Here is a 22,457-nt window from a genome sequence, read left to right as displayed (position 1 = left end):
ATCTCATTAGTAGCCTTTTTTATTTCAACTTGGTTATATTTTAGTTCTTTTATTTCTCCAGAAAGGGATTCTCTAGAGTCTTCTATGCTTTTTTCAAGCCCAGCTAGTATCTTTATAATTGTTATTCTGAACTCTAGTTCTGATATCTTACTAATGTCCATTTGATTAGGTACCTAGCAGTCAGTACTGCCTCTTGTTCTTTTTTTTGAGGTGAGTTTTTCCATCTTGTCATTCTGTCCAGAGAAGAATAAATGAACGAGAGAACAAAATACTAAAAAGGCAACAACAACCCCAGAGTAATATACACTATACAAATCAGAAGAGACCCAAAACTGGGGGAAAAAAAGAATATTATCAGACAGGTGAGAAGACTAGAGCAATATGCTGGATTCTGTCTGTATTTTGGTCTGTTTTTTAGAAAACTAGATTCCAAAATTGTAAAGAAAGAAAAACTTGTATACATACAAAAATAAAATTAAATACAATGAAAGGATAGAATGTAACTGTAAAAATGGAAATTAAAAAACAAGAAAAAACAAAAGAGAAACAAACAACAACAACAAAGGAAGTGATATAAACAGACAGCTGAATAGAACAATCATTATCACCTGAGTGTATTTTGGTCGGTTTGTTAGAAGAAACAACATCTCAAAATTGTAAAGAAAGAAAAGCTTATATATACAAAAATAAAATTAAATACATTGACAGGATAGAATGTAACTATAAAGATGGAAATTTAAAAAGACATTAACAAAACAAAACAAAACAAAGGAACAAGAGAGAGAGGGGAAAAAAAGAGAGAATATAATCAGGTGGGTGAATAGAACAGAGCCATACACTCGATTTTGGGTGTATTTTGGTCTGTTAGAAGAAACTGCATCCCAGAAATTTAAGGAAAAAAAAACTTGTATATATATATATATATATATATATACACACACACACACACACACAAATAAGGTTAAATACAATGAAGGGATAGAATAGGAGTGTAAAAATGAAAATTTAAAAAGATTTTTAAAAAGTAATTGATAAAAAGTTGGTTGAAAAAGGAAAGAAGAAAAATTTTTTAAAAAAAGAAAGGAAAAAATAAAGACAATTTAAAAAATTAAAGTTGAAAGACTAAAGAATCATGGGGAAAAAGCCATGAATTCTATGTGCTGTATTCCCCTAACGCTGGAGGTTTACAGTTCTCATTGATTGGTAAACTTAGTCTTGGCTGGATATTCTTGCTGATCTTCTGGGGGAGGGGCCTGTTGTGTTGATTCTCAAATGTCTTTGCCCCAGGCAGAATTGCATGGCCCTGGCTAGGGGCCAGGCTAAGTAATCTCCCCTTTTTTGCTCTATGTGGCTTTTGTTCCCTAAAGGCTTTCCGGCAGCTTTAGAGGATGAGAAAGAAAATGGCAGCCTCCCAGTCTCTGACCCTGCAGCCAAAAGCTCCGGGCCCACTCCTCAGTGAGCTCTCCGAGAAAAGCAGTCAATCACTTCTGTCTCCCTAGTCTCCGGCTACACTCCGTTCTCACTGGCCTGGGAGGGAGACTTTCTATATCAGGCACATGACCCAAACCCAGTGGACTCCCGTACTGCTCCTCCTGGGGGAGGTAGGGGAGTCTTCCCAGTTCTGCTGCTTGCTGGGCCCCTGCTCAAACAGCAGTGGCCCGACTGTGCCATGGATCACAGTTTATGGCAATCTCAAGCTGAGAGCCCACTTCTGGGCTCACTCTTTGCAGCCAGCTTCCCTGCTCTGATACCTGGGAACTCTGATACCCCTAGTGAGGGTTCCACCCCCCCCCCAACTTAGCTGCCCGAGCAAAATCCCTCACCCGAGCAAAGTTCTAAAAGAACAGAGGGACAAAAAAGACATGAGAAATATAGAAAGAGAAACTAAAATGGCAGACATAAATCCAACTATATCAATAATAACATTAAATGTGAGTGTACCAAACAGTGTAATCAAATGGCAGGGATTATCAGACTGAAAACAAAATAAGTTCCAATTATACATTGTCTATAGGAGATACACTTAAGATTCAAAAATACAAATATGTTGAGGGGCGCCTGGGTGGCTCAGTCAGTTAAGCATCTGACTTTGGCTCAGGTCATGATCTCAGGGTCCTGGGATGGAGCCCCATGTTGGGCTTCCTGCTCAGTGGGGAGTCTGCTTCTCCCTCTCCTCTGTCCCTCCTCCTGCTTCTGCACGCTTTCTCTCTGTTTCTCAAATAAATAAATAAATAAATAAAATCTTTAAAAAAATACAAGTATGTTGAAAGTAAAGTGTAAAAAATATATTACGCAAAGTCAACCATAGAAAGCTGGAATGGCTATATTAGTATCAGAGAAAATAACTTTAAAGCAAAAATAGAAAAAAATTAAAGAACATTTTATAATGTCAAGATAGTCTGTCATCCATCAGGAAAGTGTAATAATTATAAACATATTCATCTGACAACAGAGACCCAAAATACATGAAATAAAAACTGACAGATTGAAGGGGGAAATAGACAATTCAACAATAATAGTTGAAGACTTTGATATACCACTTTCAATAATGGGATAGAATAACTAGCAAAAGATCAACAAAGAGATAGAACACTTAAACAACACTCTATACCAACTAGACCTAACAGACCTCTACAGGACACTCTACCCAACAATGGCAGACTATATGTTCTTCACGAGTGGACAAGGAAAATCCCCCAGGGCAGATTGCATGTTAGGCCATAAAATGAGCTTCAATACATGTAAGAGAATTGAAATCACACAAGATATTTTCTCTGACAACAAAGAAATGAAATTAGATACCATATGACTCACAATTTCAATCTTAGGTATACACCAGGAGAAATAAAAACATTATGTCTACACAAAGAGTTATAAATAAATGCTCACAGCAGCACTATTCATAATAACTGAAAGTGGACAAAATCAAAATGTCCATCAACTGAAGAATGAATTTTTTAAAAAGTTAGCATATCCATATAATGGAATATTATTTGGCAATTTTTATTCCTTTTTAGGAATGGAATAATGATACATTCTACAACATGAATGAACCCTGAAAACATTATGCTAACTGAAAGAAGCCAGTCACAAAAGACCATATATTGTATGATTCTCTTGATATGAAATATCCAGAATAGTCAAATTCATAGAGACAGAAAATAGATTAGTAGTATCAAGGCTGGGAGGAGGAGAGAATAGGGTTTCTTTTTGAGTTGATAGGGATGTTGTAGAATTAAACAGTGGTGATAGTTCCACAACTCTGTCAATATACTAAAAGCCACTGAATTGTACACTTTAAAAGAGTGAATCATGGGTATATGAAGCTCCATAAAGTTAACACTAGAGAAGAAACAAATGGTACCTATAAACTTCCGACCTGTCTGCTAAATCAGACAAGCCTTTAGTTGTTTTTATGACTGTTTCTCCTACCTATCTCCCAAAATTTTATAAAGTCAGCAAGAATTTTAGCCCCAGATTATGATGATTGTTTAAAACATGTTCTCTCTCTGAATGTCACCCTTTACTTTACCCATGAATTCAACTTCTTTGCATCTCCTGAAATGTGTCTGCTTTCTCAGGTCTCTGCTTGAAAGCTCTTGTATATATTGCCTCTCTGTTTGGAATACTCTCCCAATTGGCTAACTTTTCTTTTCAATAATGCAGATGTCACCTCTTTAGGGAAGTCCTCCTTGATTCCCTTTCATACAAACCTGGATTGGTGCACCCTCTATTCCATTCACCTGGGTTCACCTCTATTTGCTTACTTGTCTCCCCAACTAAGCTAAGGTCATTGAGGGTAGAAATTGCATCTTTTAGTTATAAGCACCTTGCCCTGTGCCTAGTTTTAATAGATTAAGAGAGGCTATCTAAACCCCATAATGTCTTACCAAATTTAACAGTAACAGATTTTATCTCTCAGGTGGGAGGTGTTGTGTGTATGTGTGTGTACAGATGGTGGTAATGATGGTGGTATCGGCTACTCCACTGCAGTTCACTTTTCTGAACCATCGGGAAGCATTTTCAGATATCACCAGGATTTGCCGACACCCTGAATGAGGCTCTGGGACTGAAGTTTAGCTATTAATACCAGTCGTAAAATGATAATCCAGAAATGTGACTAGCAGTTTCTAAATTGGTAATTAGTTTTGATTATTACATTTTTTTTCTGTATCATGAAAGAAGCTACTTGGAAATTACATATATTACATGAAATTCCACTAGGGGTTTAAAATTTCTTTCACTTTAATTTCTGATTATTTTATTTTACTAAATTTTACTAAATTTTATTTTACTTTTTTATTTTACTAAATTTTACTTTTTTAAAAATAAATTTATTTTACTAAATTTTAAAAATAAAATTTATGTATGAAATTTTAAAATTAAATACCCATTCTCCATTTTGTCATGTGGAAGATAAATTCTTTTCCTCAGAGTTGTATATATGGTAGGCTTCTGTCCCAAAGTGGCCAACTGCTTAGTAAGTATTATGGAATTCTGTAAAAAAAAAAAAAAAATCCTCTTTTTACTTTTCATAGACAACCTTATTCTAAAATTAAATCATGATATATTGAATTCGTTATTTTAGCTAAGACATTATTTATATTTATACATTTACCAGATTTTCAAGAGTCAGGTTTTTTTCTACCATATAGCTTCCTCCCCATTGAACTTTATGAATCACAAAGAGGTTGTAATACCATTTCCAACATATTGAAAATACTACACATAATCGGATTCCTGAATGAATTGAGATTATGGGGACCTTTAAATAAACACCCTTATTTTTTAAAAAAGATTTTATTTATTTATTTGTCAGAGAGAGAGACAGCCAGTGAGAGAGGAACACAAGCAGGGGGAGTGGGAGAGGAAGAAGCAGGCTCCCAGTGGAGGAGCCTGATGTGGGGCTTGATCCCAGAACGCCGGGATCACGCCCTGGGTGGAAGGCAGACGCTTAATGACTGAGCCATCCAGGCGCCCCTCAATACCCTTATGTTTTAATTTCAATGAACTATGTAATGGAGTTTCTAAAACTAATCTGTTAGAATTATTTCTATATAAATCTGACTTCAAAACAACATATTCTTTTTTTTAAAAAAATATTTTATTTATTTGAGAGAGAGAGAACACGAGGAGGAGGAGGGGCAGAGGGAGAGGGAGAAGCAGACTCCCCAATGAGTGTGGAGCCCTACTTGGACCCTACTTGGACCCCACATGGGGATCCACATGGGGCTCCATCCCAGGACTCTGAGATCATGACCTGAAGGAAGACACTTAACCGACAGCCACCCAGGCACCCCCAACATACTTGTTCAAGGTAGGCTTCAAATGCCATCTGGAGGCTTTAACAAAAATTCTCTTAGTATAACAATAGATCTGACATGCTTCCTCTTTTTCTAATGAGATTTAAGGAGTAGTTGAATTGACTGGAATTTTTCCCAATAGGCATTTTTGGAATGGGGCAATGGTTTCATTATAGGGAATCCCTAGAATAAAAAATCAGATAATGAGGGTCAGTCTAAAATTCCACAGCTTCTGGGGCACCTGGTGGGCTCAGCTGGTTAGGCCTCTGACTCTTGGTTTTGGCTCAGGTCCTGATCTCAGGGTTGTGAGATCCAGCCCGCTTCTGGCTCCATGCTCAGTGTGGAGTCTGCTTGAGATTCTCTCTCTCCCTCAGCCTCTGTCCTTCCCCCTGCTCACACACACACTCTCTCAAAATAAATAAATAAATAAATAAAAACCTTTAATAAAAAACAAATAAAATGAAATTCCATGGGTTCCTTCTGCCCTAATCCTCCAATAAGGCTCCAGTTAATTTCCTAGAAATGTCAACCATCAACAAAGGAGCCCTTGAGATTGCTATGATGGGTGTCAGAGTGTATTCATTGGGACAATGGGGTTATCTAATAGGATTTAACCTACTTTTGGAGTGAATATGGTCAGGTAAGGCCTCCCTGAAGCATACACATTTATTGATTTTGATAGAGAAGTATAGATTTGCCTGGTATATAATAAATAATGGATATTTTAAATTTTATTTCTGAAAATATTATTCATTAATCAGAATTTTATTTTTATCTTTTATTTTTTTCACTATTCAGAATTTTAAATACAACTCTCTTTCATATAACTGCAAAGGAAAGGAATAAATGTAGCATAGAATAAGACAAGAATAAAACGTTATAAGTGACACATACCAAAAATATAATAGAAAAAAGGATAGTTTAAGAAAAAATTAAGACAATCATTCAAACAAGCTTAAAAACATGTTTTTCCATCAAGAGGATAATTCATTGTCATTAAAGATAATTTTATAGGGGCGCCTGGGTGGCGCAGTCATTAAGCATCTGCCTTCGGCTCAGGGCGTGATCCCAGCATTCTGGGATCGAGCCCCACATCAGGCTCCTCCGCTAGGAGCCTGCTTCTTCCTCTCCCACTCCCCCTGCTTGTGTTCCCTCTCTCACTGGCTGTCTCTGTTAAATAAATAAAATCTTTAAAAAAAAAGATAATTTTATAAATATGGCAAAAATTAACACATCGAAATTATAAAAATAAAAAGCACATTTAGTATATTTCTTAGAATTTACCAAATGTAGGCTACTGTTATATATCCATGTTATATAACTAGAAGTCTATATAAACATCATTTTTAATGACAGCTTGATAGTCCATTGAGTGAATTATCATCATTGATTTAACACTCCCCTACTGGGCATTAAGGTAATTTTTATTTTTTCACTATTGTATATATTATTGCCATGGATATCATCAGATGTACAGTCTTTTCCACCGTAAGAACTATTTCTTTTAATTAGATTCTTGGAAATGTGATTATTGGGTCAAATGCTATGAGCACTTTAAAAACTCTTGATATATACTATTGAAATAATTTCTAAAAGGATGGTACCAGTTTATTTTATTAGTAGTAATCTATGACAGAACAAATTTCATGACGCTGATGTCAAACTCTGTATTATTTTTAAAAGTATTTTTCTAGTTATAACATCAATATATGGTTATAGAAACTTAATATACTTTGTGTTTATCTCATATGCTTTTTCAGCAGCATTTGCTACATTGGACTAATCTCCCCCTCTGAAGCACTCTTTTACTTGGCTTCCATGTTGCCATTTGCTCCTTGCTCTATTAGAGATCCCCAGGCTTGGTCCCAGATTCTCTTCCTCCCAGGACTCTTTCTCATAGTACATTCTCTTCCTAGGTAATCTCATTCAATCACATGGCTTCAAATATCATTCAATTCCTATAAATTCGCATACAATTTGGACCAATTCCTGGTCCCAGATTGCAAATTTTATATCTAGCTGCAGATCCATGTACCTAACTAGATTTTTAACAGTGATTTTGCTTGTCTGACAAACACTTCAAACCAATATGTCCAAAACTACACTGCTGCCTCAAGGCTCTGCCTCCTAAACCTGCATTAATATTTGTTGAATGAATAAAGAAGAAAAAAATCTCACCACCCAGAAGAGAGTATAGTTCTTTTACAATACAGCTGTGAGAGGAACATTCAAGACAGAATGAACAGCAGTTACAAAGGCTCTGAGGGAGGAGAGGAATTATTATGGTTGAGGAACTGAAAGGAAGATAATGGCTAGAATGTAGTAAGAGAGAAATAGTACAGGAAAAGGTTAGATAAAAGACAGGCAGCAACCACATCATTCTAAGCATTGTCAGTCCTAGAAAAGAGTTTGGATTTTATTCTTGGTACAATGGGCAAATGTTAAAGACATTTTAAAATAGAATTATAACTATTTTTTTTTGAAATAGTTTGACTCACAAGAAGTGAGTCAGCTTTCCCCAATGACAATAGCTTATGTAATCTTAGTGCATGTCAAAACCCAGAAGATTGATGATATAACACTGTTAACTCAGGTATGAACCTTATTAAGATTTCATCATTCTTTTTTACAAAGTGCTTCTTTTTTTTTATATAGTTCTGTGGAATTTTATCATATGTCTAGATTTATGTAACCGTCACCACAACACAGAATTGTTACAGGATACAGATTATGGAACTATTCCATCACAAATAAGAAAGGCCCTCATGTTAACCCTTAGGAGTCACAACTGCCTACTAACTCTAACTTCTGGCAACCACTTATCTGTTTTCAATTACTATAGTTTTGTCATCTCTAAAACTTCTATAAATGGAGTCATACAGTATGCAACACTTAAAATTGACTTTTAAACTCAGCATCCATCCAAATTGTTGGGTAGATCAATAGTGCATTCTTTAAACTTAAAAGGTAAAACTATAAAATCCCTAGAAGAAAACAGGCAGAAATCTTCATGACATTGTATCTGGCATTGATTTTTTGGATATGACTCCAAAGGCATATGCAACTAAAGGAAAAATAGACAAATTGGACCTCATCAAAATTTAAAACTTGTGTATACCAAAAGACACTATCAGAAGAGTAAAATGGCAACTCACAGAATGGAAGAAAATATTTGCAAATCACATATAATACAATGGATTAATATACAGAATATATAGTGAACTTCTAAAATTCAACAACAATAACAACAAAATCCAATGAAAAAATAAGCAAAGGACTTGAATAGCATTTATCCAGAGAAGATTATACAAATGGCCAATAAGCACCTCAAAAGATACTCAATATCACTAATCATTAGGGAAATGCATATCAAGACTATGGTGAGACACTACTTCACATCCATTAGGATGACTATTATGAAAAATAAAGGTTTTACTAACAAATTTTGCCAAGAATTTGGCAAATGAAGAATTAATGCCTATCCTTCTCAAACTCTTCCAAAAAATCAAAGAGAAAGGAATGCCCCCAAACTCATTTTACAAGGCCAGCATTACCCTGATAACAAAGCCAGAAAAGGACATTACCAGGAGACAAATTGTAGTCCAATATTCCTGATGAATAGGTGCAAAAATTCTCAACTACATACTAGTTAACCAAATTCAATAGCACATTAAAAAGATCATACATGGTGATCAAGTGGGATTTTTCCCTGGGATGCAAGGATGGTTCAACATATGCAAATCAACAAGTGAGTTACATCACATGAATAGAATGAAAGACAAAAATCATACGATTATCTCAGTAGACACAGGAAAAACATTTGACAAAATTCAACATCTGTTTATGATTAAAAACTCCCTTACAAATTATGTGTAGAAGAAATGTACCTCAACATAACAGAGGCAATATCTGAGAAAATCACTAACATCATACTCAATGGTGAATGGTTGAAAACTTTTCCTCTAATATCAGGAACAAGACAAGGGTTCCCACCTTCAACTCTTCTTCAACACAGTACTGGAAGTCCTAACCAGAGAAACCAAACACGAAAAAAAGGGCATCAGAATAGGAAAGAAGAAACTAAAATTGTCTCTTTTGCTGATGATATGACCTTGTATATAGAAAATCCTAAAATTTCATCCCCCCAAAAAACCCTGTTAGATCTGTCCAAAAATTATTAAAGTTGCAGGATACAAATTAACATACAAAAATCAGTAGTATTTCTATATACTAACAATAAATTATCTGAAAAAGAAATAAAGAAAACAATCTCATTTACAATAGCATCAGAACAATAAAATACTTAGGAATGAAATTAACCAAGATGGTGAAGTATCTGTACTCTGAAAACTATAAGACATTGATGAAAGAAATCAAAGAAGACACAAATAAATGGAAAGGTATTTCTGTGCTCATTGGAAGAATCAATATGGTTAAAATATCCATATTACTGAAAACAATCTATAGATTCAATTTAATTCCTATTAAGAGTTCAATGGCATTTTTCTGCAGAGGTAGAAAAAAGAATCCTAAAATCTGTATGGAACCAAAAAAGATTCCAAATACCCAAGGCAACCATGAGAAAGAAGAATAAAACAGGAGGCACCATACTTCCTGATTTCAAAGTATGCTACAAAACTACAGTAATCAAAACAGGATGGTACTGGCATAAAAACAGACAAATAGATCATTGGAACACAATTGGAAGTTCAGAAATAAACTGAAGCATATGCAGTCACCTGCTATCTGACAAGGAGCCAAGTACACTAGATGGAAAATTGGATATTCATGAGTAAAAGACTGACACTAGACATCATCTTACACTACTCACAAAAAATAAGTCAAAATTGATTAAAATCTTAAATGTAAGATCTGAAATTATAAAACGCCTAGAAGAAAATATAGGTAAAAATCTCCTTGACATAGGTCTTGGCATTGATTTTTTTGCAGTATGACACAGCACAAGTAACAAAATCAAAATTAAACAAGTGGGACAATGTCAAATTTAAAAAGCTTCTGCTCAGAAAAAGAAACAATCAACAAAGTGAAAATGTAACCTATGGAATAGGCAAAATATTTGCAAAGTTGTATCTGATAAGGGATTAATTTTCAAAATGTTTAAAGAACTCATATAACTCAATAGCCAAAAGCCAAATAATCTGATTGAAAAATGGTCAAAAAACCTGAACAAGCATTTTTCCAAAAAAGACATAAAAATGGCCAATGGGTGCTTGAAAAGATGCTCAACATCACCCGTTATTAGGAAAACGCAAATCAAACCCACAATGAGACGATACCTCATGCCTGTTAGCATAGCCTTAATCAAAAAGACAAGAGATCACAAATGCTGGCTTGGATATGGAAAAAAGGGAACCCTTGTACATTGGCGCAACTGGTATAGCCACTATGGAAAACAGTATGGAAAACTGTAAAACAAAAACAAAAACAAAAATAGAATGACCATATGATCTAGCAATTTCACCTCTGGGAATATATTCAAAATAAATGAAAATACTAACCCAAAAGATATCTGCACCTCCATATTCATAGTGGCATTATTTACAATAGGCTACACATGGAAACCAGTTGTGTCCTTTGACAGATGAACAGATAAAGAAGTTGTGATATACTATATATACACAGTGGAATATTATTCAGCCATAAAAGAAACCCCAAGGAAATCCTGCCATTTGTGACAACATGAGGGCATTATGCTAAGTGAAAGAAGTCAGAGAAAGGCAAATACTGGATGATCTCACTTATATGTGGAGTCTTTTTAAAAAACCAAACTTATGGAAAAAGAGATCAGATTTATGATTACCAGAGGCAGGCAGTTGGGGAAGGAGAATTGGAGGAAGGTGGTGAAAGGCACAAACTTCATTTATAAGATAAATGTACTAGGGATGTGATATACACCGTAGTGACTACCACTAACACTGCTGTATGGTATATGGGAAAGTCGTTAAGAGAATAAGTCCTAAGAATTCTCATCACAAGAAGAAACTCTTCTTTCTTTCCTCCCTCTTTTCCTCTCTCCCTTCTTTCCTTCCTTCCTTCCTTCCTTCCCTTTTTCTTTTTATTGTATCTATAAGAGATAATGGATGTTAACTCAGCATGTTGCGGTAATCACTTCACAATATATATATAAGTCAAGCCTTAAACTAACACAGTATGTCAATTTTATCTCAGTAAAATTGGAAAAAATTAAAAATAAAATTAACAAAAGAAGAGTGACATCAACGAGATGGCAGATGAGGAGGCTCTCTCACAAAAACAACAATTTAACAACTCTCCATGGGCAAAAATAGCTTTGGGAGAGCTCCAGAGTATAACTAAGAAACTTCAGCAACCCAGGGGAGCACAAAAACTAAAGATGGTGCACAGGAAAGTACAGGAGGCGCTTTACCTGCGTTACTCTAACCCTGAGGCCAGCACAGTTCAATGCCAAGAGGAATTCTGCAGGCTACAACTTCCCATGGGGGAGAAGGAGAGCAGGGAAGCCCCAGAAGCCCTCACCACCACCATGGACCTCCACAGCCTTCTCTACTGAGGATCCCCACAGTCTTCACCAATGTGGACCCCAGCATACGAAAGCATAAATCTCACTGGTAAAGAAAACTATATAGACAAATGCAGAACAAAGTAAAATTGTAATGGTGATGCATAAATTATTTTTAATGCTAATCTAAAAGTTAAAGAAGAAAAATTTGTTAATGGATATATAACACAAAAAGAAGTAAAAAGTCTCTGACTATAAGAACACAAAGGGGACACAGTAAAAATGTAGAGTTTTTATATGCAATCGAAGTTAAGTTCTATCAACTTAAAATAGACACTTTAACTAAAAGATAATTTATGCAAGCCTCAAGGTAATCACAAAGAAAAAAATCTATAGTAGATATACAAAAGATAAAAAGAATCATAGCAAAGCACTACAAAAATCCCCCCATCAAATAGCAAAGGAAGACATCAAGAGAGAAAGAGGAACAAAGCAGCTGCAAATTAGACAGCAAATAATTAACAAAATGGTAATATTAAGTCCTCACCTAGCAACAATTAATTGACTAAATTCCCTAATCAAAAGGTATAGAGTGTTTGAACGGATAAAAACAACAACAAACCAAGATCCAGCAATATGTGGTCCACAAGAGACTCACTTTAAAGACACACATAGGCTAAAAGTGAAGGGATGGAGAGGGGCTGGATGGGCAAGTTGGGCATGATGGTTCTAGCGCTGCCAAGCAGCACCTTCTCTTCGCCCAGGTGTCGGCGGTGATCAAAAGAGCAGCCAGGGCCGCCTGGGTGGCACAGCGGTTAAGCGTCTGCCTTCGGCTCAGGGCGTGATCCCGGCGTTATGGAATCGAGCCCCACATCAGGCTCCTCTGCTATGAGCCTGCTTCTTCCTCTCCCACTCCCCCTGCTTGTGTTCCCTCTCTCGCTGGCTGTCTCTATCTCTGTCGAATAAACAAATAAAATCTTTAAAAAAAAAAAAAAAAAAGAGCAGCCAGGGCCACTAATGAGACTCTTCCTGGGCTGGCTGTGCCTGAGCCTGGCAACCACATGGCTAGTGCAGAGGATGTGGTTTCTGTGGAACCCGCTCACCCTCTCCCTATAAGTGAATATGACAAGTGGTACCATGGCAGCAGCAGGCAGCAGGAAGGGGAACCATCAGTAGTACCTGTACAATGGAGAGAAATTATGCTAATCACTCCAGGCTGTCTTTGTTCAGAGTTACCTTGATCAAGGAACACAGATCTTAAACAAGAGTGTTGAGAAATCGGGCTGGCTATTTATCCAATTAAATCATTCTTTTGTGTCATCTGTTTTTAACCTGTTCATGTCTAGAACATCTATCAGTGGGTTTTTAGGAAGAAGCTCAATGTTTGTGTTTTCACCAGATCAGTTTCAGAGACTACTAAAAATTAATCCAGACTGGAAAATCCATAGACTTCTTGATTTCAGTGCTGGAGATGGAGAAGTCACAAAAATCATGAGCCCTCATTTCGAAGAAATGTATGCCACTGAGCTATCTGAAACTATGATATGACAGCTTCAGAAAAGGAAATACAGAATATTTGGTATAAATAAATGCAGAGTAAAGGCTTCCAGTATGGTGTCATCAGCTGCGTCAATTTGCTGGGCCACTCAATCAGCCCATGACTTATTAGAAGTTATCAGAAGTGCCTTGGAGCCAACGAGAGGCAGGGTCATCCCTGCCCTGGTTTTACCCTTCCATTGCTATGTGGAAAACATAGGTGGCAAGTGGGAGAAACCAGCAGAAATTTTAGAAATTAAGGGACACAGTTGGGAAGAATAAGGGAGTAGTCTGTCTAAAGTTTTCAGAAAAGCTGGTTTTGTTATTGAAGCTTTCACCAGACTACCATGCCTGTGTCAAAGCGACATGTATAATGACTACTATATTCAGGATGATGCTGTTTTTATTTTCAAACCAGTACAAACATGTGGAGGCCCAAGTCTTCAGAGCCCACCCCAAGAATGTACACTCCAGAAGAGGGTCTGTGTTTGCAATTATGCATGTGAAAGGAGGACCTTTGGGGACTGCCATTTTGAATATCATGTAGGACTTTAAAAAGCCAAAATATTAATTATTTCTTTGTAGTGTGTAAAAGGAATGTTTTTAAAAAACAAAAACCCAATTCTTTGAGGATTTTTATCAACTCTTTACTTAGTAATACAAGTCAAACTTCAATTATGGAAGATATTTTCTCTATTAATTCAGTAGAGACTCATTCCCAGGCAAAGCAATAGTCATGAATTCACATGGAACCAGTAAATATGGATTGTTTTTAATAAAATGAAGACTGGCAATAAAGCTGTTCATTCATTTGCAAATATTTTGTTATAAAATAGAGCCACTAATACTCTTTCATATTTAGAAATTCTGTCGTTATTCAAAAAATGTTTTTATTATTTATTTATTTATTTTTTAAGATTTTATTTATTCAACAGAGATAGAGACAGCCAGCCAGAGAGGGAACACAAGCAGGGGGAGTGGGAGAGGAAGAAGCAGGCTTACAGCGGAAGAGCCTGATGTGGGGCTCGATCCCACAATGCCGGGATCACGCCCTGAGCCGAAGGCAGACGCTTAACCGCTGTGCCACCCAGGCACCCCCAAAAAACGTTTTTAATCATGTGAATAAACGTTTTTTGGAGATGGAAAAAAAGTGAAGAGATGGAAAAAATATTCCATGCAAATGGTAACCAAAACAAAGCAGGGGTGATATATTTATATCACAGAAAATAGAATTTAAATCAAAAACTGTCTCTAGAGATAAGGTTATTATATAATGTTAAAAGGATCAACTAAACAGGACAATATAACAATTATAAATATATATACACTCAACATGACAACACCTAATATATAAAGCAAATACTGACAGATTGGAAGACAGATACAGCAATACAATAATAGTAGGAGTCTTCGATGTCCCACCTTTTTTTTAAAAAAAGATTTTATTTATTTATTTAAGAGAGAGAGAAAGCATGAGCAGGGGGAGGGGCACAGAGAGAAGCAGGCTCCCTGCTGAGCAGGGAACCCGATGTGAGGCTTGATCTCAGGACCCTGACTGAGCCACCCAGATGTCCCGATGTCCCACTTTCAATAATGGTTAAAACATCCAGATAGAAAAACAATTAAAAAAACAGCTGACGTGAACAACACTATAGACCAAGTGGACCTAACAGACGTATACAGAACTTTTCACCACCAGCAGAAGAATACACATTCTCCCCAAGTGCATATTTTCCAGCATAGATCATTAGAGGTCAAAAAACATGTCTTAAAAATGTAAGGGGATTAAAATCATTCCAAGTATCTTCTCCAACCACAATGCAATGAAACTAGTATTCATTAACTGTAAGAAAATGTGAAGATTCACACATACAGGGAACTAAACAACATACTCTTGAACAACCATTGGATCAAGGAAGAAATCAAAAGGGAAGTTTACAAAGATCTCAATTTAAATGAAAACAAAAACACAACTTCTGGTATGTATCAAAAGCAGTACTTAGAGGGAATCAATAAATGCCTATATTAAAAAAAGAATAATCTCAAATAAACAACTAAATTTACACCTCAATGAACTAGAAAAAGAACAAACTAAGCACAAAGTGAGAAGAAGGAAATAAATAATAAAGATAGGAGCAGAAATAAGTAGAGAACAGAAAAACAATAGGGAAAAATATCAATGAAACTAAGAATTAGTGTTTTGAAATATAAACAAAATGGACAATCCATTTTGAAAAAAAGAAAACTCAAATAAATAAAACCAGAAATGAAAGAGGAGACATTTCAACAGATGCTTCAGAAATAAAAATGATCATAAAAGACTATTATAAACAACTATATGCTAACAAATTGGATAAACTCGAAGGGGTAGATAAATTCCTAGAAACATACAACTTACTAACATTGACTCAAGAAGAGAAAGCCTGAACAGACCAATTACAAATAAAGAGATTGAAGCAATAATCAAATATCTCCCAAAAAAGTAAACCCAGGAACAGAATGTAACAGACAGATGTGAAAGATTTCTATACTAAAAATTGTGAAGCACTGGTGAGGAAAATTAAAGAAAACATGGATAAATGTAAAGATATTTTTAATTTTTTGAGGAACATCCCTACTGTCGTCCACAGTGGCTACACCAGTTTGCATTCCCACCAACAGTGCATGAGGGTTTCTTTTTCTCCACATCCTCACCAACACTTGTTTCTTGTGTTGTTGATTTTAGCCATTCTGACCAGTGTGAGGCGATACCTCATTGTGGTTTTGATTTGCATCTCCCTGATGATGACTGATGCTGAACATTTTTTTCATGGGTCTGAGGGCCATTTGTATGTTTTCTTTGGAGAAGTGTCTGTTTATGTCTTCTACCCATTTTTTATTGAATTATTTGGGCTTTTTTGGTGTTGAGTTTTATAAGTTCTTTATATATACAAATATCTTTTCCCGTTCAATAGATTGTGTTTCAGTTTTGTTGTTTCCTTTGCTATGCATACAACGGAATATTATTTAGCCTTAAAAAGAAGGGAAATTCTGACACATGCTACAAATATGGATGAACCTTGACTATACTATGCTAAGTGAAGTCAGTCACAAAAAGACAAATACTGTATGATTCCACTTATATAAGGTACCTAGAATTGTCAAATTCTTAGAGACAGAAGAACAACCTTACAAATGTACTTAATGCCACTGAACTGTATACTTAAAATGGTTATTAAAATGATAAATGCTTATGTTTATTTCATGCAATTTTCAAAAAGTACATTCCTTTAAATATCTAAGGGATCCTGGGGTGGTCCTGTTGGACAGTTCTCCACTATGACACTGAAAGAACATGCAGTCACCTTTCTGCCTTATTTCTAAGTTTTGGATATTTTTTCTCAATATATATAAGTTCTTAAGAGATTTCACCTCTGAAGGTAAAAGACACTAAGAAAAATATTTAAGATTGCAATTAATATAAATTCTACATACATGTTTATAAAAGCATTTAAATATATATTTAATTAGCTTTATTTAATTTTATGTTTATTTATAAACATAAATTTATATTAATTTATTTAAGTTTATATAATTAAATACATATCTAATAATTATATAAAATTAAATGCTAATACTATCTAATACTTAGTCATATATTTAATTATAATTAGAAAATCTTATCAACTATCTCATAAAATTCAGAAGACACCACTGAATTCTAAAAAGCAAAATCTTTTAATTGAAAAAGTTTAAAACCTATGTTTACTTTTAGAGTGATTTTCCACAAAAAATCAATAGGAAGAAAATGAATCTGTAAACAACTATTTATAGCAATAAATCATTATTAGAAAAAAAAATCCTGAGACAATGATTAAGACTGGAAATTCTTAAAAACCCAAAGAGATTAAACACAAATGTACATCGTATCTCCTCCCTATTAAAATAGCTTATATCTTTTGAGGTTTGGCTATAGTTTAGAAATGTTTCTTTTTTTTTTTTTTTTTAAAGATTTTATTTATTTATTTGACAGAGATAGAGACAGCCAGCGAGAGAGGGAACACAAGCAGGGGGAGTGGGAGAGGAAGAAGCAGGCTCCTAGCGGAGGAGCCTGATGTGGGGCTCGATCCCATAACGCCGGGATCACGCCCTGAGCTGAAGGCAGACCCTTAACTGCTGTGCCACCCAGGCGCCCCTAGAAATGTTTCTTTTACTTCACTGTTTGTTCTGATCACATGACATTTGCATCATATGATATCTATTGACTGTCTTTTTTAAATGGAGACTTTCCTTTTTCTTGGTGTGATGAGTAACCTTTGGACTGTATCTCCTGAATGTTTTAGTATTATATAATAAGATTCTAATTCCTATTTAAATCTTTCATGTTATCAGGTAGTCAGTCTGTTTAGGATCAGAATGCATGTCTTAGATCACTTTTGTGGATTGTGGTTCAAATGTTTGTGTAATTTATAGAGCTGCTGCAGTGCTATTTTGTTCCACTTTTGTGTTAACAGGAATGGAGGACTCCATGCAATAGTCTCCATAGCACCAGTTAGGGAGGGGACGCTGTGTTTCCCTGTTATTACAGGGGGGAGGTTAGTCAGAGTCCTGCCCACAGGCACCACAGGGAAGGAGTATGACTTCACCGCTTCATTGCTTCCTTATTATAGGGTGGGGTTGACTTTGGAATTCCATCCACAGGCTCTGCAGAGGAGGGTCCCACACTGTTATTGGAAGGTAGAGGTAGAAGTCAGAGCTCCACCTACGGGTGCTGCAGGATGAGGCACTGCCCCGTGTGTGTGTGTGTGTGTGTGTGTGTGTGTGTGTGACACGCACGAATAGAAGTGGTAATTAGCTTGACCTCATTTGTTACTGCAGTGTGAGGATGAAAGTCAAGAGTTCTGGGGCGCCTGGGTAGTGCAGTCGTTAAGCGTCTGCCTTCGGCTCAGGGTGTGATCCCGGCGTTATGGGATCGAGCCACACATCAGGCTCCTCCGCTGGGAGCCTGCTTCTTCCTCTCCCACTCCCCCTGCTTGTGTTCCCTCTCTCGCTGGCTGTCTCTGTCAAATAAATAAATAAAATCTTAAAAAAAAAAAAAAGAAAGAAAGTCAAGAGTTCTGCCTACAAGCACCATGAAAGAAGTGCACTGCCTCATTATTGTCGAGGGGTGAGAGTCAGATTTCCACCTTTAGGCTCCACAGGTGAGGAAAGTTTCCTCATTACTGCAGGAAGCGGGAGGAAAAAGAGGGTTCTGGCCAATAGCTCCACTACTGCAGCACCTATTATAGTGGGAAATGGGAACAGCTCTATTTTGTGGTGGTTGGTTCAAGAATAGGCAGGTTATGTTAAAAAAACTCTGTCCTTAAGGGTCTTTCTGGTCTTTTGGATAAAGAATGCAGGCCTTTCTTGGGGGTTGTTTTCTTTTTCTTCTCTGTTTGCTGGAATCACTGAGTTTCAGGGATCTCTAGTGCCTATGCCAGAATATAGAGGAGGCAAGGAAAAAGTTCAAGGAACTCACTGATAAGGTGCTCTTAGAATCTCAAGGTCCCTAGTCACATCTACTTTCTTTTCTGTCTTTCAGTATTTTTGTGGGTGAAATGTATTTTGTCTAGGATTTTTCTTTCATTATGAATGGTGGTGGAAGTAAAATTAAATGCATTTACTCCATCTAGTCTGGAACTGGAAACCTTGACATAATATATTTTAAAACTATCTACTGTCATATGGAAAATGGATTGTAGGGTGGGGACAGAGTGGGGGCATTGAGATTAGTGAAGGAGCTCTTCTTGAGAAAGTAGGAGGACGATGGTGTCATGTGCTGTACTGGTGAATCTGTTATGGGAAGAACAGATTTACAGGGAAACTGGAGAGTCCATTTTATCCACACTACATAGACCCTATTTATAAGACCTCTAAACAGGAATGCCAGTGGTCAGTTGAATTTACGATTTGAAAAGGTGAGGGGAAAGTTCTTGGGGGAGGTAAACATTTGTAAGCAATTATCTTATAATTGATATCTAAAGCAATTGGGTCTATGTGAAATCACCGGGGGAATAAATGCAAAGAATCATTTAAAGATTAGTGAAGGAAGAGGAGTAAGTAAAGGAGATGGTAAAGGGTAACAAGTAAAGTAGGAGGGAAACCAACATGTTTTGGTGCCAGAGAAGCCAAAACAGAAGAGTGTTTCAAGAAAAAAGAAATGGTGAAACATGTAAATGCTGGCAAGTTGTGAAAAGTGTCCATTAGACTTCATGACATGGGGTTGGACTTTGGTTACACAATTCAGTGGGCTAAATGTAGAGTAACCACGCAGTGGTCCTCATCAAGCTGTACAACCATGTATGGAAGTTCTTGGCTGTAAAGACTGAAGCTGCATGGTATGAATTCAAGAATGAGTGGAACTAAAAATGTATTATACAGAGTTTTAGCTCTGTCATCTAAAGAGCTTGGAAGGTGTCACTTCTATTACTGCAACAAGGAAAAGCTGGACAAATTAAAAAGCAATGACTTTTCTTGAGCCCATCCAGGGAACTGAGTTTGCAAGGCAAACTACCATCCCAAGATCTGTAGAGACAGGTGAATCCAGAAAGTCATAGCTGAGAATCTGCTTATACAGAGAAGAAGCTACTGGAGCCAAAAAATGGTGGTAAGCAACACTTAAATGGTAATTTTGACAAATTGTGAGAAGCTGAGTGTGAGGTTGAGAAATTCCTTATGGTTACAGTTTTAGGGGAAACTTCACCAGATCTCACCATGAAGACTAGAGAAAGATCCTTCACAGTGAAGCCTAGAGAAAGATCCCCTCATGGCTCTGGCATGGGGAGAGGAAAAGTAATCTTTGCGAAATATACCCAGAGCCTTTTCCACAACAAAGGTCTACTCTTCAGGGAGAAAAACTTTACCAGATCCCTGTCCCAGAGCCATAGGGGAGGGTATTCCTCTCACTCCCATATCCTCTAGACTTCTAGTCTCCATAAGTTAGAGGGTGATGGTGGGGGGGAAACTAAGAATAAACATTTCTGGAGGTCACATACCAGAGATGTAGGTCCACTAAAAGACACATTTAATTGGGAGATTGTATAAATCTCCCCTCACTCATACCTTACCACATCAAAAAGGCTTCAGTATAATAGTGGATCACAGCTTAAAGAGCTGTAAGACACATACAATCTCTGAAGAGGGGAACTTAGGCAAGTCTGCAGTCAAAAGGGGAGACAAAAACAAGAACCTTAAAGCAGTTTAAAGTTCCTGGCACCTAAAGCTACAGCAAACACCAAACCAAGCCCAATTACTGACCAGATTAATATTAAATCCACACACAAGTGGCCTATTTACCTCAGTTCCTATTACCCAATATAACATATATGACTTTCAACAATAACAAACAAAATTGCAAGCATGCCAAAAAGCAAGCAGAAACAAAGTCTGAAGAGAAAAAGCAAACTTCAGAACCAGAATCAGAAATGACACACATATTAGAATTGTCAGGGAATTTATAATAACTGCCATTAATAATATTAAGGTCTCGAATAGAAAAATTAGAGTATATGGAAGAACAGATGGGTAATGTAAGCAGAAAAGTGGAAATTCTAAGAAAGAGTCAAGGAAATGCTAGGAATACAAACAATTTAATAGAAATGAAGAACGCTTTTGATGGGCTCATCAGTAGACTCAACAGAGCTGAGGAGGGAATTAGTGGGCTTGAAGTAGGTCAACAAATCATGGAACTTTACATCAAAAACTAGGTATGTACTGTATGGTGACTAACATAATATAATAAAAAATTATTATAAAAAAAAGAAAATTCCTAAAATGAAATACAAAGAGAAGAATGTAAAAAAAAAAAAAAAAAGGACAGAACTTCCAAGAACTGTCAGATCATTTCAAAAGATGTAACACATACACAACTGGAATGCCAGGAGAAGAGAGAATGGAGCAAAATAAATATCTGAGGTAAAATGGGCCAAGAACTTTCAAAATTAATGACAAACACCAAAACGCAGATCCAGGAAGCTCAGGGAACATCAAGAAGAGTAAATGCAAAACAACTACTCCAAGGCATGCCATAGTCAAGCTGCAGAAAACTGAAGGCAAAAACAAAATCTTGGGGTGCCTGGGTGGCTCAGTTGTTAAGTGTCTGCCTTTGGCTCAGGTCATGGTCCCAGGGTCCTGGGATGGAACCCTGCATTGGGCTCCCTGCTCTGCTGGGAGCCAGCCTCTTCCTCTCCCACTCCCCCTGCTTGTGTTCCCTCTCTTGCTGTCTCTCTCTCTGTCAAATAAATAAAATCTTTAAAAAACAACAACAACAACAACAACAACAAAATCTTGAAAAATGATGGGGGGGAAGCACCATACCTATAGATCAAGAAGAACAACAAAACAATTAAAAGAGACCTCTTGTCAGGGGCACACAAGCAAGAAGAGAGATGGGTGAAATATTTAGTGTTGAAAGAAAAAAAATCCACCAACCTAAAATTCTATATCCAGCAAAATTATCTTTCAAGAGTGATAGAAAAATAAAGACTTTCTCAGAAAACAAAAACCAAGGGAATTCCTCACCACCAGACCTGCCCTGCAAGAAATATTAAAATATTTTCTTCAGATAGAAGGAGAATGATAAAGGTCAGAAACTTGGATTTACATAAAAAAGGAAGAGCATTAGAAAAGGAGTAAACAAGGATAAAATCATTTATTTTTATTTTGTATTGAGGTAAAATTCACATAAGATTAACCACATTAAAGTTTACAATTCAAAGGTTTTTAGTACATTCACGATGTTGTTCAACCAATACCTTTTTCTAGTTCCAAAACAGTTTCTTCTCCTCAAAAGAAAACCCATCAAGCTGTCACTATTCTTGAGTTCATCCAAAAAATAACTTTGTTTAAATTAATAACGGTAACAATGTATTGGACTACTGTCTCACGTGGATTATTAAATGAATGACAGCAATGCTACAAGAGACAGGAGGGAGGAATTGGGAATACTTTGCTATGAGGAACCTAAATAACAGTAGAGTGGAATAGTGTTATTGGAAAGTAGACTTGGATTAGTTAAAGTGTACATTGTAAACTCTAGGGCAATCACTAAAATTTTTTTGAAGAAATATAATTGATACACGAAGAGAGGAAATAAAATGGAA

General features: G+C 36.3%; 1 protein-coding gene and 1 pseudogene across 1 annotated transcript in view; one reads left to right on the top strand and one right to left on the bottom strand.

The window, feature by feature from the left end:
- CATSPERE (catsper channel auxiliary subunit epsilon) overlaps positions 1-22,457 on the bottom strand; it is a 175,942-nt gene that overhangs the window by 83,480 nt on the left and 70,005 nt on the right. The window contains exon 8 of the mRNA XM_040636085.1: positions 4,391-4,497. Coding sequence (XP_040492019.1) covers positions 4,391-4,497 — 107 coding nt within the window. The remainder of the gene's footprint in view (positions 1-4,390; positions 4,498-22,457) is intronic.
- LOC103668852 lies at positions 12,820-13,893 on the top strand (annotated as a pseudogene).

The sequence above is a fragment of the Ursus maritimus genome, unplaced genomic scaffold, assembly GCF_017311325.1.
Source record: "Ursus maritimus isolate PB19 unplaced genomic scaffold, ASM1731132v1 scaffold_2, whole genome shotgun sequence".
NCBI lineage: Eukaryota > Metazoa > Chordata > Mammalia > Carnivora > Ursidae > Ursus > Ursus maritimus.
The sequence above is the reverse complement of the archived record's forward strand: the minus strand, read 5'-3'. Positions and strand labels throughout refer to the sequence as shown.